The following is a 17,639-nucleotide window of genomic DNA, read 5'->3' as shown; positions in this document are numbered from 1 at the left end:
GAAGAACTGTCCACATTTACTTTTCGTTAGCCAACAAGATGAGTAAGTTTAACAAACAGCAAAAGCACTAGCCTATGTCAATCTTCTATCCCTCATAGTACAAAAGTTGACCTATTTTATTCTGTGTGAGAAATACATATTCTAAACACAACTGTCTGGGACAGTTGTGGGATGCGATAGATCCCAAATTAATACAAACCGCTAGCATCAAAAAAACTGTTTTAAGCAATGAGCCTAATGCAACAGATGAGAATGTTTAGCTTAAAATGTTGATAAACTATGAGGCTGTTTCTTCACATTATAAGCGCAGCAATGTGCACACGGCAGCAGGCTATAAGAGCAAATGTTCCATTAGCAGGAAAACACCATTCTCAAAAGTGACCACAAATGTGATTATTCATGTAATGCTTTTATTATAAAGGTGCATTTTTATGGTGAAAATGATCTTCCCCAAACTTGAAACTCACACGCTAAGAAGTTATTTGGCCACTTTAGTTGTGATACAAACCTTATCAAAACATATTGGCCCATGGGCTAGGCTACATGAGGTGTGCGACTAGGATTTGAAAAGTCACAATAAAAAAGATGCGCTGTTTGCCTTAAGCTGGTCATCATTCACAAGTGATAAGCTAATATTGTCACCCATCACACTATTCTTGATTTAATCTTGTCTTTACATATACAAAATAATATATGTGTGAAATTTGTTTTTAATTATAATTCACCATTATCATGCACCTGTCTCGAAACAGGGGCAGCGGAACAAAATACATGTAATCTATGCACTTAAATAGAGAATGAAGAACCCTTTTCCCGTGGTTCATTTTCATGCCAGCCAGGTAGGCTATACTCCTGTTTTAAAGAGAAGCAATGTGCTTAATATTAGGAAAGCTGAGAAATAAATATAGTAGGCCTAGCCTATAGAAAGCTGATGGAATCCTCCTCTTTTAATGGAGGCCATCACTCTGTTTTCTCACGCAATTACATAGCCTATAGAAATGTTGCGCAACATGAGCTCAAGGGCTCTAATGAAGTGTTTGATTCGATTTTCGAATACATTTGCATTGATGTGATTAGAGGGACAATAGAGTGCGGAGTACCAGGCAGTTAGCAAGTTTGGTAGGCTACTAATGACCATCAGCAGCATCAGAGCTTGGAGAAGCCCAATTACCGTGACTAAACGGTCACGTGGAATTTGACTGCCGTCACGACTCGTGACCGGCAATGTGGCGGTAATACGGTCCCCGTAACAGCCCTAGTCACGGCCAGAAGTGAACACTTACTGCAGTTCGCCTCGTCTGACCCGTCACGGCAGTCCATGACCTGATCACAGTGCTGGGTCCGGTTATAACAGGCACTGTTGGCACACCTCATCTCTGTACACTCACGGTAGTCTGAGAGGGAAATAAACATGACAAATCATACCAGACTGACATAGAACAAACCCATCTGTGGAATATTCAAAGAATATCAGGAATAAGCATCAAATCATTTCCTCAAAGAGGTGCATAAATGCTTTCCCTTTCAAATGTCAAATGTCTCGACTAGTCTTAAACATTTCTCCAATGTCAGTAGTCTTAACGCATTCCTATATACAGTTCTCAAGTACTCAAGTGCTAACACAACTATGCAATTAGCCAAATGTAACAGTCTGCTGCTAGCAGATCATTAACTTAGCTGCTGCGTTGGCAGCTCTAACCCCCTTTTAATCTCATTAACAGTAGAAAATATACCCTTAAATGCTCCCCCATGAAGTCACGTTGGCAATTCACCTCTGAAATATAAAGCTTTGTACGTAATTATGGCAAACAGGCTCGGCCTGTAATGGCGCAAAAAAAAAAATGATAAAAGCTAATGGGAGGATAAAACACTTACAGTAAGTTTTCTATTAGCGCCACAAACAGTCTTGGCTTTTTTTTCTGCCATTGTGAGATGACCAAAGTGTGCAGTGCTGTGAGTCTAACATTTCGGCACAATAATGGAATAGCAGCTGAACTTCAGCTTGACTAATCCCCAAGGAATCTGCAATCAACCTCTGACAACAAGAAGCATATTGTGGCCATTCTGTCAGTCAGCAAGCCTCTTAATCTTACAAATTGATTAAAATGCCACAGGAGCCTGAGGGAAGAAGGTAAGTAAGCCACACTGGGGAACTTACGGCAGTCTCTCTCGTCAGCCCCGTCGGAGCAGTCGGGCAGCCGGTCACACCTGTACTCCCCTGGGATGCAGGCCCCATTGGTGCAGCTGAACTGCCCACTGGAGCACGTCCTACCAGCTGCAGAGAGATTGAGGAGCAGCTTAACCACAAGTGTAGCATTTCTCTAACCCCTTAATTGCCTTTGTCATTGATTTTTGGGTTAACATTTGTGGCACCTGTCACACTGGTGAAAATTCTAAATAAAATAGGTTGTACACTGTATGGTCTACACAGTACTTGTGTATTGATTTCCTCTATTGTAGAAAGTGCGAGAACTTACGACAGTGGTGTCTCTCATCTGAGCCGTCCTCACAGTCCTCTTCGTCGTCACAAACCCAGACATCTGGGACACACTCCCCGTCACTCAAGCACTGGAAATGACTCTCATCGCATGTTACAAGGGCTGAGGACACACACAGCACATCCAATATTAGTCTGCACACTCTCAGTAACAACACTCAACACGTAGGTGAAGGTCTAAGTAAGACAACGCCAGTTGATTCTTACACAAGATGCTTATACGAAGCAACGCTTTTGCTGCTCTTTAACAGGGAAACGTGAGTAAATGGGACAAATCCTGTTAAAGTGTAAAGGGAGAGGGTCAGTGTGCAGCTCAGTCCACTGTAAGAGGATAAGTTACTCACGGCAGTCAGCTTCATCAGAATCATCTACACAGTCTAACGTTCCATCACAATGCCAGTGCTGTGGGATGCATCGGCCTGTCCCACACCGGAACTGCCCCGTCTCACAACCTTCATACAGGAGACACAATATAATAATACTAAAGTTAACTTCGAAATTTATCTTCATTCCATATTTTAGACCAATTCTCAAATCCTATTTTGTAATACCTTCCGTCCCCAGGTGCATAATTCTTCATGATCTTGATCATGTGTATTTCTAAACTAGGTCAGAAATAAGAAATAATTTCCTGTCAAATTTTCCCTCTCTCCTATAGTTAGCCCAATAAATAGCAGGAACTCTTTGTGTCTCTTATCAAAACATCTAAACCGTGTTGGGTGCGTTTGGGAATGTCTCTTATTGATGGAGCATGGCGTTAACAGCATCGACAGGGACTGGAGATGAGCGTGCCAGCCATCCTCAAAACAGTTACACAACCCTCAGCACACTCATCCCAAGCTTCCTTTTGATGTTCTCACTGAGTGGCATCTGAGGAGATAAGGTACCCCCACTCTACCTTCCCTGACGTTTTCCAGGAGATATCAACTGAAGCAGCATAGTTCAGTGGCATAGCGCTCCGTCAGACCCGTCCGAATTGGAATGTACAATTCTCATTGTCTCTCTCTGACAACCTGATTTATGGTGCATGCTGTTCCTTGTCGGAAATGTAATTGGGATAAATAGTGGTACCAGGTGGTACCGCAACCCTTAAGCCCAAATTCTTTGCTGGGGGAGATGCAAGGTGGTGGTTGGTGGTGCATGTCTGTGGTTGGTGGTCTACAGTGTCTTATCGACTACCTTGAATCACAGACCCTGCTCGGTCAAATATGTGCCGAAGTGAAGGGTTTGACATTGCGTCAACACCTCAGTTGCAAAACAAACTGAAGACATTGTTCTAGAAACACTGAGAAATACAACCAGTAATACAAATACCCTCTGTTTTATTTCCAATCTATAAATCAAACACTGCCATCCGACCAATCAAATTACACACAAAACACAAACATATATATTTTTAAACAACATTACATTTCCAAACATTGGCGGTAAGATTTTTGGATACTGATTCATGACCGGTTTTCACATAACATAAACGTGTCAATGGGCGATATCCATCGATCATATGTTATGCATGTATTGTGACTCCTAGAAGCAAATATGCAAGTAATCAGCTATTTCCATTGCATCAGCTAGCTGTGCCATCACCAGTGAGCATGTGCATTGGGTTTCTACTAGCACAACCTTTCACGTGGTGCTTCTCTCCCACTCCAGCTATCAACAGACGACTTCAAATTCCAATGGCATAGGAGCATGTTCCATGATAAGGACATGCAAAACAAGAAGACCAGTGGTCCATTGCAAACAAAAAGAAACCGACGTGTTGAAAATATAGCTACTGGACAATTTTGTACGAGAAAAATGATTTTCAATCCGGCCACACCCATCTAGGCCTAATGCTAATCATGAGCTTTCATGAGATAAGGCACTGAACTAAGCATTGGTATGATGTCATCCTTTGATCTTGTGCTGATAAATTGAAATCTCTTGGGAGACTACTGCCTTTTCCGTCTTCTTCTCATTTAAAACAAACATAAACTGATACGGCGTCGGTTGCACAGGTTCTACTGACATTTATCCTTTAGCAGGACGTAGAGACACCAGGACCTATTCAAGGACAAGATGGAATTGTTGGACACGGACATTAAGAGTCTGCCTACTTAATTAAAGAACAAGATCTGGCAAAGCATTTACTAGAGGTCGACCGATTCATCGGAATGGGCGATTAATTAGGGCCGATTTCAAGTTTTCATAACAATCGGAAATCTGTATTTTTGGGCACCGATTTGGCCGATTTTTTTTTTGACACCTTTTATTTAATCTTTATTAACGAGGCAAGTCAGTTAAGAACACATTTTTATTTTCAATGACGGCCTAGGAACGGTGTGTTAACTGCCTCGTTCAGGGGCAGAACGACAGATTTTCACCTTGTCAGCTCGGGGGATTCAATCTTGCAACCTTATAGTTAACTAGTCCAATGCTCTAACCACCTGATTACATTGCACTCCACGAGGAGACTGCCTGTTACGCGAATGCAATAGAAGCCAAGGTAAGTTGTTAGCTAACATTAAACTTATCTTATAAAAAACAATCAATCAATCAATCATAATCACTAGTTAACTACACATGGTTGATGATATTACTAGTATATCTAGCGTGTCCTGCGTTGCATATAATCGATGCGGTGCGTATCGTTGCTCCAATGTGTACCTAACCATAAACATCAATGCCTTTCTTAAAATCAATACACAGAAGTATATATTTTTAAACCTGCATATTTAGCTAAAAAAATCCAGGTTAGCAGGCAATATTAACCAGGTGAAATTGTGTCACTTCTCTTGCGTTCATTGCACGCAGAGTCAGTGTATATGCAACAGTTTGGGCAGCCTAATTTGCCAGAATTTTATGTAATTATGACATAACATTGAAGGTTGCGCAATGTAACAGGAACATTTAGACTTATGGATGCCACCCGTAAGATAAAATACGGAACGGTTCCGTATTTCACTGAAAGAATAAACATCTTGTTTTCGAGATGATAGTTCTGCTGTTTATGACTTCAAGCCTATCAACTCCCGAGATTAGGCTGGTGTAACCGATGTGAAATGGCTAGCTAGTTAGCAGGGTGCGCGCTAATAGCGTTTCAAACGTCACTCGCTCTGAGACTTGGAGTGGTTGTTCCCCTTGCTCTGCAAGGGCCGCAGCTTTTGTGGAGCGATGGGTAACGCTGCTTCGAGGGTGGCTGCTGTCGATGTGTTCCTGGTTCGAGCCCAGGTAGGAGCGAGGAGAGGGACGGAAGCTATACTGTTACACTGGCAATAATAAAGTGCCCAAAAGAACATCTAATAGTCAAAGGTATATGAAATACAAATGGTATAGAGAGAAATAGTCCTATAATTCCTATAATAACTACAACCTAAAACTTCCTACCTGGGAATATTGAAGACTCATGTTAAAAGGAACCACCAGCTTTCATATGTTCTCATGTTCTGAGCAAGGAACTTAAACGTTAGCTTTCTTACATGGCACATGTTTTTGCATTATTTAAACCAAATTGAACATGTTTCATTATTTATTTGAGGCTAAATTGATTTTATTGATGTATTATATTAAGTTAAAATAAGTGTTCATTCAGTATTGTTGTAATTGTCATTATTACAAATAAATGGTAAAAATCAGCCGATTAATCGGTATCGGCTTTTTTTGGTCCTCCAATAATCGGTATCGGTATCGGTGTTGAAAAATCATAATCGGTCGACCTCTAGCATTTACCGCCGACAGGTGAAAAAAGAGCACTTCCAACATGACCTGTACTGGACCAAACACCAAAAGCCAAGGGAAATGTTCCTTCCTCGTCAAACAGACATACAACGTAACGAATTGACTTGGAAAACCTCCGCCCGTTCAGTTGACAAATGTTGCGCGAGCAGGCACTTTATTAAAGGCGAGTCAGAAGTTGATCATCTCTTTCATGTAATGTGCTCTTCAAAGATGACTCACTTCCACTTGAGTTGTGGGGTCACGACTGTGCTAAAAGCCTTGTGAGGGGCATCTCATATCATGAGCTCTGGTCTCAGATTAATTAGCCGACACCACCAAACATGTTTTAAACTACGCCAGCCAAAGTGGCTTCATATTTAACTAATTCAGCAGCCAATGGAGAAGCAAGCTTTTTTCCTGCTCAGTTTACTAATGATAAAATTGCTTCCCCATTGGCTCAAAGAGTGCCTTTGTTGGGAGGAAATGATCCGGGAGGTTTCAGCATCATCTGTAACATGCAGGTAAGACAAACGGTGCATACAGTATCGGAGCGGCACAGTGACACCACTGAAAGACATTTGGGTTTATCTCTGTACCCCTGAACAGACATTCAGTGGTCTAATGCTCAATGCCATTATGATCATTATAAGATCAACTCAACTGAATATGTCATATTTGACAATGTATGGTAGATATCAGACAAATAAAATCATGTTCACTCGTTGCTTGACCCACAAGTAGGATTGCATATCAATGTCCACCAGCTTATCAACATAACAAACCAACATATTTTTCAAAAGAGCAAAATATTAAAAGTGTCTTTAAGCATCAATGGACTTCAAGTTCAGAGGAAGGACACTCCTGAGGCCTCCTAGCAACAATGGACTTCAAGTTCAGAGGAAGGACACTCCTGAGGCCTCCTAGCATCAATGGCGATGTTCATAATCCCTGTTCATAATCCCTGTCTGCTATGCATTAGGTTAACAGCTTTCAACAACCTTTGCCAAAGGGAAACCAATCTTCTGAGACATTCAAATGAAGCCAGTGTTTCCTGACAGTATCAGTTCTGGGAAAGGTGACTGGCAGACTAAAGTGGACTTTTAAATGAATGTGAGCTGCTCTTACATTCAGCCATAGTTTTTTTTTTAAGTAATTTGACTAACTATTCCTTCAGGAATAAATTGGTAAATAGTTGTTTTTTAAAGCCAAAATGTAATAACAATGATCAAAATAGGGGCAATTTGACTCTGTCAGTCAATTACTTTTAAAATAAAGTTAAGAGAAAAGTGGCCAATATGATGCAAATAAGCTCTTAAGAATGTGGTGTCTAAGGATTGGTACTTTTTCGTTAGTGTCTTTGTTTAGCCTGTTTTGTTTAGTTTGGTGTTCTCTTTTTGTCCCTCTCTCTGACCACGTCTTTTGTAATTAGCCATCTTAAACCCACAGCAGGCGAGAACCCCACACTATCCACAGAGAAAGATAAGGGCGCCCTACTACTGCCAAACAAAGAGGAGCAGCAGAGGAATTTTCATTAGAATGAAGCCTGCCAATGCCTCAGACCCCACTGTGAAATCACAATGGCACAATGGAAGAGCCAGCAGGGCTTCAACCTCATAACTGGAAGTGTCACCACGCCAAATGGACTATGGAGAGGGATAGCATAATGCAGAATACAGTATAGCTTCCTACAAAAAAACACAAGTTTAACTGAATTCCCCTCCCCCCACCCGTCCCAAAAACATCTCTTTCCAATCATGTGGGGGCCCTGAGAGAGTTGTAGCCTCTTTCATCAAAACCGCCTTGTTTTTGTGCGTCCCCTCGCACTCTCTGAATGTGTGTCTAGAAAACGGCTGGCAGCGCGGAGCGCTGGATCCGTCCATGCTGTTAGAGCGAAGTGCTCCTGCTCCATTTCATATGGAAATCAATTCAACAGAATGCAGTCAATTGCTGAACAACTGACTTTGGCTCTTGCTGCCACACACAAAACAGAGAAAAGCCCAAGGGAGTTTGGTATTGGCATGGGTACAAAAGGAGGCAAGAAATAGTGAGTGAGGAATGAAGCTGTACTTCTAATTCCAACTTGAAAAAAACTCGTATAACGTTTTAACACATTTGTAAGGCTAGATTTGAAAAAAAAAGCAACAGAGATGGAGATGTTACACTGCACTTCTGCAGGAGGTCAAAGGGTTTTGTTCGCACTGCCTCTGACAAACTGTCACTCAACACAACATGAGCATTGTTAGCCTAAACCTTGCACCCTATGCATCACATAACAGTCTGGGACCTGGGTTGAGACTGCTGTATAATGGGAAAGGATTAGCCCTTCATTTGAGTCAACTGTGCTAACTTCTGTTCCCCTTTCCAGTACAGCGTTAACGTTGCTCATGGATTTAGACCGGAAAAGGCCGCAGCATCTTTAAGATTTAGCACGCACATGCTGGCCAAGGTTTTCTGTGCCTTGTAAAACTTCAACAGCAACCCGCAAGTGTTTTTTTGTAGTGCTATAAAACAAAATTAACTAATAATAGGTTAGGCTCAATGAATGTGAGCAACTGAAAACACCTATTTGAGTTAGTAGGGGGAAATGTTAATTAGTCAACCCCATATCCCCCTGTACTAGATCACATGTGTGACACGTTGAACATCTTGTTCATCCTAGTTAATTGTATGTATTTTTTCGAAATAAATCACGCTTGTTTTTCACAAGATCCTGAATGACCAAGGTTGTTTGGCAAATGATTGAGGTTTGAAAGGCATTTAGCCCCAATATTCAAGCAATTAACCTGCAAAAACATGTTTTGAACGGCCACAATCAAATCAAATTGTATCAGTCACATACACATATTTAGCAGATGTTATTGCGGGTGTAGCGAAATGCTTGCCACCAAGTCCAGTTCATTTTGTTACCTATTATTGTAACCCTACAAGTGTGTCACACTAACCATTATTTCAACACAGGCGTTTTACAACACCTTTAAAGCCTCTTGATAATAAGCCACAAAAGACTGTCTGTCACACATTAAATGATCATCAAGTTGAGCCACATTAGCTTTTTTAAAATTACATTTAACCTTTATTTAACTAGGCAAGTCAGTTAAGAACAAATTCTTATTTACAATGACGGCCTACCGGGGAACAGTGGGTTAACTGCCTTGTTCAGGGGCAGAATGACAGATTTTTACCTTGTCGGCTTGGGGATTCAATCCAACAACCTTGCGGGTTTCTGTCCCAACGCGCTAACCACTAGGCTACCTGCTGCCCCAGCTTTGGAGAAACTTTGACAGGGCAAAAATGAGTGTGAACACTATCCCTGGAGGACCCAGTGGAAATTAGGCTCAATGGATTAGAGAAAGTAACCTGTCCTCCAAGCCCCTTTTTTGTCATTTCCTCTCAAACGCATGCTGGATAAATCTGAATTAAATCAACCATTCCTGCCTCAAATTTCTGAGGAGATCAACAAGTGCCATGATGCAAAACTGCAGAAGATGCAGGATGCGCATGAGGCCTGTTGCTAGTCGATGCAGTTAAAACGTGGTATATACTGAAACAGACGACTTTGATTACCTATTGACTTCGATGTCTTTTTAAACTACGATGGCACAAAATATTTTGGTACATCATTGTTCATTTCTAAGGGACAAGCCTCCAAATTACTAACATGAAAACGCTGGCAAAGCCCTGATTTGATTCAATATTATAATTAATTCTGCCGAAGACCATGCTCATAGCCTCAGCTTGTAGAGATCACTTCTATATTATGGACAAAAAAATGCCACTGGATAATTTCAATTATTCCATTTGATTGAGATATGTGTTTTTTATTTATTTTTTATTTTGTCATACTTTCTTATTTTGTATTGCCTTGGAATGTACAGTAGCCTTTATAGTGCAATGCAGCTATAAAAAAAATAAAGAAGAAACAAACAGCCTATTTAGCCTGGGATGGTTACATGTGAGGTTGTAAGAACTTTCCCCTTGAAGTTTACATACACTCTTTTGCCTGTTGTTGCTTAGGTAGAAATAGTAACTTTCAGCAGCAGCAGCTGCAGCGTAATTAGTTGCTTGATTCACACTAAGAAGATTACATACTAAGGGTTGAGCAAAAAGAAAGCAGATTACAATTTGAGCAGTAGGGTATAGGCTACTCTAGTATGCAAGAGACAAAGATAACAGTATTCCAGATCTATCAAACAAGGTGTATGACTAGTTTCTACAACATTTTAAGGAAAATGGGTCCTTGAATTAAGGCTATATAATTAGTTATCATCTATAGAGGTTTGCACTAGGCAAGCCGTTGAGTTCCTCTGAATAAGATTTGTACCAGTAGCTTGCAGTCCACACAGATTGTCTGCAAGTCACATGCTCACTTCTGTTACCTAGCAACGACAAAGCTCAGGCAAAAGTTCTCCAAGAGAGATCTTCAAATCGGTCTGAGGCAGGCTTTGTGCTCAATACAAGCTTTAATAATGTTTAGAGTGGAATAGTTTTGTTAAATAAGTCAAATATTGTAAATTAAATTAAATTAATTATGTATTTATTGGTTGCAAAAAAAATGATGTGTAGTGCTGGGGAAATAACTGGCCAAGGGGTTGGTAAGATTTGACTAAATAAATTCAGATTTTTTTATATAGAAAGTGCACATCACTTGTTAAAAATATAAATGTATGTTTTGTCACATACACTGAACAGGTGCAGTGAAATGTGTTGTTTTACAGGTCAGCCGTAGTAGTACGGTGGCCCTGGAGCAAAATAGGGTTAAATGTCTTGCTTAAGAGCACATCAACAGATTTGTCACCTTGTTGGCTTAGGTATTCGAACCAGATACCTTTTAGTTACTTACTGGCCCAATGCTCTAACCGCTAGTGCCTAGCACTTTAAATTGGCCAAGCATTGTACAAACATGGCTAAATAGCTTGTTTTTGACTTATAGATAGCCAAATTAGATGATTGTTTGTCTATCAACATCTTAGCTGCGTAAAATATGTCTTCAAATAACAACCCCAATAACTACAAATCAGGCCACTCTACCAGATAGGGGTTATTGGTGTCTATGTACAAGTGGTTGACATTTTCTCATCAATGGCAGATATAGGCTACACAAACAACTATCAGCAGGTTCACAATGAAGTGATGAGTTTAGGATACTCTTACCTTGTGAATGACAGCGGAAAGTACAGAAAATCAATATAACAACAAGTTTTGCAAGTACTGCTCTCCACATTCTGATGCTGGGTCCCGGCTGGTCCGTCCAGCTCCTCATGAAGCCGGGCAGATGGAGGTGCTCTAGGGACTGAGATGCTGTTGCTTGCCTCTCTCTTTTTTGTCCCGCTAGTTGATGAAAAGGGGCGTACACAAAGCCAGAGACGGTCGCTCCCCCAACCCCGGCCCTGCTGATAAAACCCTTAAACCGCGCGCCCTGGAATCTGCATAATTCCATTGCCCGGGGTGTCTCATCTACACGTGATTTGACATTGCGTTGTCCATCAGCCACCTAGGTAGGCCCTAATGGTGGCAACATTAGTGAAATAATAACGCAGCATTTTGTTGTCTAAACATATATAATAATTACTCTCGATGTAAATCAAAACAACATGGGTTAGCCTAAAATAGCCCATTCTCAAATAATTCCCTGGAACCTTTATTTTTTACAATGCTGAATTGAAAGATTTATGTCCTAGGTCTTAAACATGTATTTATTTACTGTTTGTCTATTTACTATTTATTTAGTAGCCTATTTGATTAACTCAGCAGCAGGCAAATAAGAAACACAACTGTTGCTCTTCTTCTACCATGCTCACATGATCTTTCACATCCAGTGAATGATGTCTAAAATGAATAAGACAATTATTTGTCATAAGAGTAAAATAAACGAAACAATTCTAGGTTATGTTGTTTCCAGAGCATTGTTGAATGTTATTTTTTGTTCTGACTGAAAGGACTCAACGTTATTCAGCTTCAGGGTGACCTTGGTGTGTTGGTACAGGAATACACCGGGGTCAAGGCTCGCCTCAATTACATGGGGGGCACTGGGGCAGGATCATCATTTCAAGGCCCAGATCATGATAAATGCCCCAAAAAAAGCTGTAAAATGAGATGAAATCGACTAATCAATAAATATAGGCCTGCAAATTGGATCACGATTTAATCCTGTAAATGACTGCCTAATAAGCACCTACTTTAGGTCTACAAGCAAGGTTTCACCTAATACGTCCATTGAATATCCCAAAATGGTTTGATTTGAAATATAAACTGTGCCTCAAGCCTTGCACTTTCGCTCCTTTTCGTAAAAAATCAGGTTTTGATGTGCTGGGTATCATGCATAGCCTAATACATTTTATTGTTTTTGTACTCCTCGATATCTATCTATTTGTATACATTGCTTTTAAATATTGGTGTTACGGAAATAACGAAGGATTGGGTCTGGGACCATGTTTGCGAGCCACTTTAGATGGGCCTCACGTTTCGATGTGTAGCATGCAAACCCACTTATGAGAGGCGCAGCAGCCCCATCATGTGGTGCAGAGGAGGAAATTCCACCTGCGGCGCACCGTTTTAATGTTTCATCTGCAACACTTCCGAACAATGCAACATAGGATTCCCTTTTCCATTTCCCTTGTGCATTTGTGTCGAGCTGTATAATTCCGTGGCTCATGTCTTTTGGCACAAGCCAATTAGCCAAATACATAGAAAATCAACTACGTTATTATAAATGTAACAATTCTGGTCAAACATGATTAATGTTGGTGTGTGCCACCGCTCACTAAGAAATGGTGCGAGGAAATGTAAAGATGGGAGGGGAGAAAATGGGTAGGGTAGGGTAGGCAACTGAAATGACAGTTGCCAGTAGCAACAGCTGAAACTTTGCGGCTCTCCGACAAGACCCGTTGTAAAAGACTCGTTGAAGTAGTAGCGTTAAGTGAACGATACTGATTTACGCATCTCGACGCTCGTATACCCTTTTCTAAAGGCAGTCGACATGGCATCACCCCACAGAAGTCCAAAAGATTTAAGGAAGATGATAAGAGAGACCAAACAGGTAAGAAACGTTACCAGGTTATTATCATTTCAAGAAACGTCGACGTCCGGCTCTGCCAGATACAAGCTACTGTAGCTAGCTAGCTAACGTTAACCGTCTAACTTACTCGTCAACATTAGCAGTAAAGCACGCTTTGTTTTGCATTATTTAGCCACCTGTGTGTGTGGATATCTGAAGTCCGCATGGCCAATCTTATGGGAATATACGTTTAATTTCCTTCGAATTAAAACAAGATTGCATTGCAATGAATAATGTATAGCTAGCTAATTGACTGACAGACTGATTTTCTGCTGTTCACTTGCTCCAGGTTGCTTGCACTTGCAGGCGGGATATGTTTGCTACAATGTTACAAATGATTGGAAGCAAATTGTTTTCTCGTGGAACTTGAGTCTCAGTGGAAGTGGGGGGGGGGGGGGGGGGTCAACATAACATTTTGGTTCGTGTAAAATGCATGTGGTGCAACTCTACATGGTAGTTGGGGTTCTTGGATGATCGGCTGGATGTGCCACAGAGAGTAGAGTAGACATGGTCGTCACTAGTTACCACGCCTATTAAAACAATATTCTTCTTAAAATGGGATTTTAAAGGTAGCCTTAACGCGAACCACACGGGTAGCCTAACCTTAAATGAAGACCAAAATGCAGATTGTTACGATATAGACTATTTTATTTTCCACCATAATTTGAAAATAAATTCATTCAAAATCCTACAATGTGATTTTCAGGATTTTTATCTCATTTTGTCTGTCATAGTTGAAGTGTACCTATGATGAAAATTACAGGCCTCTCTCATCTCTTTAAGTGGGAGAACTTGCACAATTGGTGTCTGACTAAATACTTTTTTGCCCCACTGTACATTTCACATGACTTATTTTTCTCCTCCAGGACATGGACGATGTCCACAAGTCTTTGGAGAAACTGCGTGGCCTTTCCCTGGAAGAGAGGACGGAGTCAGGGATGCTGCGGTCAAGGATAGACGAGCAATCGAGTTTGATTTGCATTTTGAAACAAAGAGCAGACGACATGCTTCTTCGTTGTCAGGCTCTGGAGAGGATCAACTCTGAGTTAGAAGACCTGAGAGCAGACGTACAGACCGAACTTGACAAGGAAAAGAAGAGATCCATGCAGTTAGAGCAAAGGTTTATGGATCTGGCAGCCAACCATCAGGAGCTGATACATTTCAAGGACGAGTACAAAAGACAGAATGCCAAACTAAAACAGGAGAATGAACGACTTCAGGAAGAGAACGAGAAACTTTTCTCTAAAGACTTACAAGACAAAGAAGCAGTTGTTTTGAAACTAACACAAGAACTGAGAGACCTTGCTGAGCAACATAGAAGTCTTGATAATGAATATCAGTAAGAATGTACCATTTGTTTTTCTATTTAAATTTATGGCTGCATTTAGTGAATGTAGACGGACTTCATCCGATTGTTCAATGTAGGAGTGTTATAACAATAGGTATATATTTTTTCCCAACAGGGGAAAAACAACTGGGTTCAAGACCAAACTTAAAGGGCTCATGGATCTCCATCATACTAAGGAGGCGTCCTTACAAGGTGAATTGCATGATGCTCAAAGACAGCTGAGCAATGCAGTGGAGATGTGCACAGGTGAGTTTGGCTGTATAATTCTGTTTCCCAAAACATCTGTCCTAAATGACAAATATGACCACTTTTCTGATGTCTCTTGACCAGAACTTGATCAACAGCTTAAAAAAGCAAGAGAAAATGATTCATTGAAAGGGACAGAGATGCAGAAAAAAATGGAGGTCTTGGCCAAGGAAAAAGACAAATTCTTGGATCTCTCGATGCAAAGGGGGAAACTAATACAGGTAATGCATAACATCATTTTTTTTTTACAGAATGGCAGTTTTAACTACACATGGAAGAAGTTAATCTAATTCATAATATTTCTGCCTTTTGAAAGGATAAACAGGTGGAAATCCAGCAGTTGGAGACAAAAAGGCAAGAGGTGGAAAAAAACAGGGCTGCTGCAGAAGAAAGGTATATAATGGTTTAAAGGCCCAGTGCAGTCAAAAATGTGATTGCCTGTGTTTTTTATATATATATCTTTCCACACTATGAAGTTACAATACTGTGAAAATTATGATGATGCCCGTTTAGTGTAAGAGCTGTTTTGGTGGGGTGGAGTTTTGGCCTGCTTGGTGACATCACCAGGTGGTAAATTAGTTCAAATGAATAGAACAATAAGAACGAGTGTTCCAAATCTCTCCCCTCTCATGCCACTCACAGACAGTCCTAGTAAAATTCTTGCTTGAGAAATTGCTCTTGCTAAGAAGTATTTGTGGTTCTTTTTGATGATTTTGATTGAAAACGATCACAGTAAGGTACTTAATTTTTACCCAGAAATGATTTGATATTGAGATAAAAAAAACGGCTGCACAGGGCCTTTAAAATGCAGTCCAATAGTGGCACGTATAATGTACAGTCTGTATATTAAATATGTCTCTGCTTTAGGTTTGAAAGAGAGGCAGCTGTGGTGAACACTAATTTGAAAGTCAAAGAACTCCAGCATGCTCTTGATCAGTCTGTGAACACTTGCAACAAGCTGACGAAGGTTAGTTGAAATATGGAAAAACCAATGATGTATATAAAACCTGGATTGCTAATGCTATGTATTGGCGATTGAGAGGCTTTGAAGACACCGGTCGGCCATATTGCACTCCCCAGTCCTCCATAGCAAGGAATCAATGGAATTCTACAGTATTTCAATTAAATGTATGAAGGACAAAATTACATATTTATGTATTTTTTGTTGTAGTGGGGACAGTACAATTAGTCATCTCTTAAATGTATACTTTAAATAAAATGTTTTTCAATTTGTTTCTATTTTATGTTTATCTCATAAAATATACTTTAAAAGTATCCATTAAGGTGTCTATAATAGAATACATGTGACAAAAACGAATGTAGACATTAATAAATGCATTTCTATAGCTTCCAAAATATTGTTTTATAATGTTGGGGGAGTGCCAAGATGGAGGCACGGTGTCTTCAACACACCGCCGTCTAATTAGTCATCTAGTGTATATATAAATCATTGGGATAAACTGACATTGCAATATTGCAAAAGAGCTGCTTTAGAAGTTCTATCGTGCTCAATTGTATACAATTATTTCATAGGATTTTGAAGCCTATAAAAACCACAGCACCGACCTACTTGAAAAGGAAAAGGAGTTAAATGCCAAGCTGCGCCATATGATTGGCTAAGACTACCTACCATTCCATCCACCCATTCACTGATGTAATAAGATAAGAGTATGAATTTGCTTCTCTCCCAGGCCCACCCATGGCTGTGCCCATGCACAGTCATGTGAAATCCATAGATTAGGGCCTGATGAATTACTTTCAATTGACAGATTTCCTTATATGAACTGTAACTCAGTAAAATCATTGATATTGTTGCATGTTGAGTTTATGTTTTTGTTCGGTGTATTTACATTGTGTGCACATGCTTCATGTGATAGAAATCTGAACATACTACCTGCGCTTTGAAAATTTGGATTAATTATAATTTCCTGTGGATATATTGTTTTGAATTTATTCCTACATAATGACTAACCATGTAGACAACTGGTAGAGAAAGTTCAAATTTAATTTTATCCAACATCCAGGCTTGTAGAGGTCCTGAGAGGACCATTTCAAACACAAACACTGAAATGTCCCAGACGGTGGTTTTAGAAATTCTTCCGTTTGGTCCCCAGGCAAGTGTGGAGAGAGCGCCTGGGGCTCTGCTGAATGCTTTTAGGGTATTAAACCCTGGCTTAAGAGCTTGCAGAGCAGGTGCAGCAGCGTCAGAACCCAACATGGTGAATATGGCTGAAAGTTTAAAAGAGATGGTGCACTGTAACTTTTATAAGGAGGAGCCATGTGAAAATTCTGGCTTAGTTTACATCTCTATCACAAGAGGGCAGTGTGTGTGTGTGTGTGTGTGTGTGTGTGTGTGTGTGTGTGTGTGTGTGTGTGTGTGTGTGTGTGTGTGTGTGTGTGTGTGTGTGTGTGTGTGTGTGTGTGTGTGTGTGTGTGTGTGTGTGTGTGTGTGCTTTTGAACATTGTTATTTATCAGGCTTGAACATGTTGATGTTACCTGGCTAATTATTCTCATGATAAATTTGCAGTTGAAGTCTGAAGTTTACATACACCTTAGCCAAATGTATTTAAACTCAGTTTCCCACAATTCCTGACATTTAATCCCAGTAAAATTCCCTGTCTTAGGTCAGTTAGGATCACCACTTAATTTTAAGAATGTGAAATGTCAGAATAATAGTAGAGAGAGATTTGATTTCAGCTTTTATTTCTTTCATCACATTCCCAGTGTGTCAAAAGTTTACACACAGTCATGGCCAAAAGTTTTGAGAATGACACAAATGTTAATTTCCACAAAG

General features: G+C 40.3%; 2 protein-coding genes across 3 annotated transcripts in view; one reads left to right on the top strand and one right to left on the bottom strand.

Annotated features, from left to right (window-relative positions):
* Positions 1–11,497, bottom strand: part of LOC139380267 (low density lipoprotein receptor-related protein 2a) — a 66,567-nt gene extending 55,070 nt beyond the window's left edge. For both annotated transcript variants that reach the window (XM_071122815.1, XM_071122816.1), the window contains exons 1-5: positions 11,348–11,497; positions 2,842–2,949; positions 2,478–2,600; positions 2,159–2,275; positions 1,284–1,394 (exon numbers count right to left, since the gene is read on the bottom strand). In XM_071122815.1, the coding sequence (XP_070978916.1) occupies positions 1,284–1,394; positions 2,159–2,275; positions 2,478–2,600; positions 2,842–2,949; positions 11,348–11,456 (568 nt within the window). In that variant the 5' untranslated portion in view covers positions 11,457–11,497. The remainder of the gene's footprint in view (positions 1–1,283; positions 1,395–2,158; positions 2,276–2,477; positions 2,601–2,841; positions 2,950–11,347) is intronic.
* Positions 11,498–13,172: 1,675 nt separating this feature from the next.
* On the top strand, positions 13,173–16,464 carry LOC139380806 (coiled-coil domain-containing protein 89). The gene is made up of 7 exons (XM_071123865.1): positions 13,173–13,232; positions 14,117–14,589; positions 14,714–14,844; positions 14,929–15,065; positions 15,161–15,237; positions 15,712–15,811; positions 16,378–16,464. The coding sequence occupies exons 1-7, from the start codon at positions 13,173–13,175 to the stop codon at positions 16,462–16,464; spliced, it is 1,065 nt and encodes a 354-aa protein (XP_070979966.1).
* The last annotated feature ends 1,175 nt before the right edge of the window (positions 16,465–17,639 follow it).

This window comes from Oncorhynchus clarkii, chromosome 22 (assembly GCF_045791955.1).
Source record: "Oncorhynchus clarkii lewisi isolate Uvic-CL-2024 chromosome 22, UVic_Ocla_1.0, whole genome shotgun sequence".
Lineage (NCBI taxonomy): Eukaryota > Metazoa > Chordata > Actinopteri > Salmoniformes > Salmonidae > Oncorhynchus > Oncorhynchus clarkii.
This window is presented reverse-complemented; position numbering and strand designations above follow the sequence as displayed.

Bases quoted from the DNA above. Each gene is read 5' to 3' on its own strand.
- LOC139380806 (XM_071123865.1), top strand. From the start codon at position 13,173: ATGGCATCACCCCACAGAAGTCCAAAAGATTTAAGGAAGATGATAAGA. The intron at 15,238-15,711 runs GTATATAATGGT...TCTCTGCTTTAG, and splicing joins AGGGCTGCTGCAGAAGAAAG to GTTTGAAAGAGAGGCAGCTG. The intron at 15,812-16,377 runs GTTAGTTGAAAT...ATTATTTCATAG, and splicing joins CTTGCAACAAGCTGACGAAG to GATTTTGAAGCCTATAAAAA.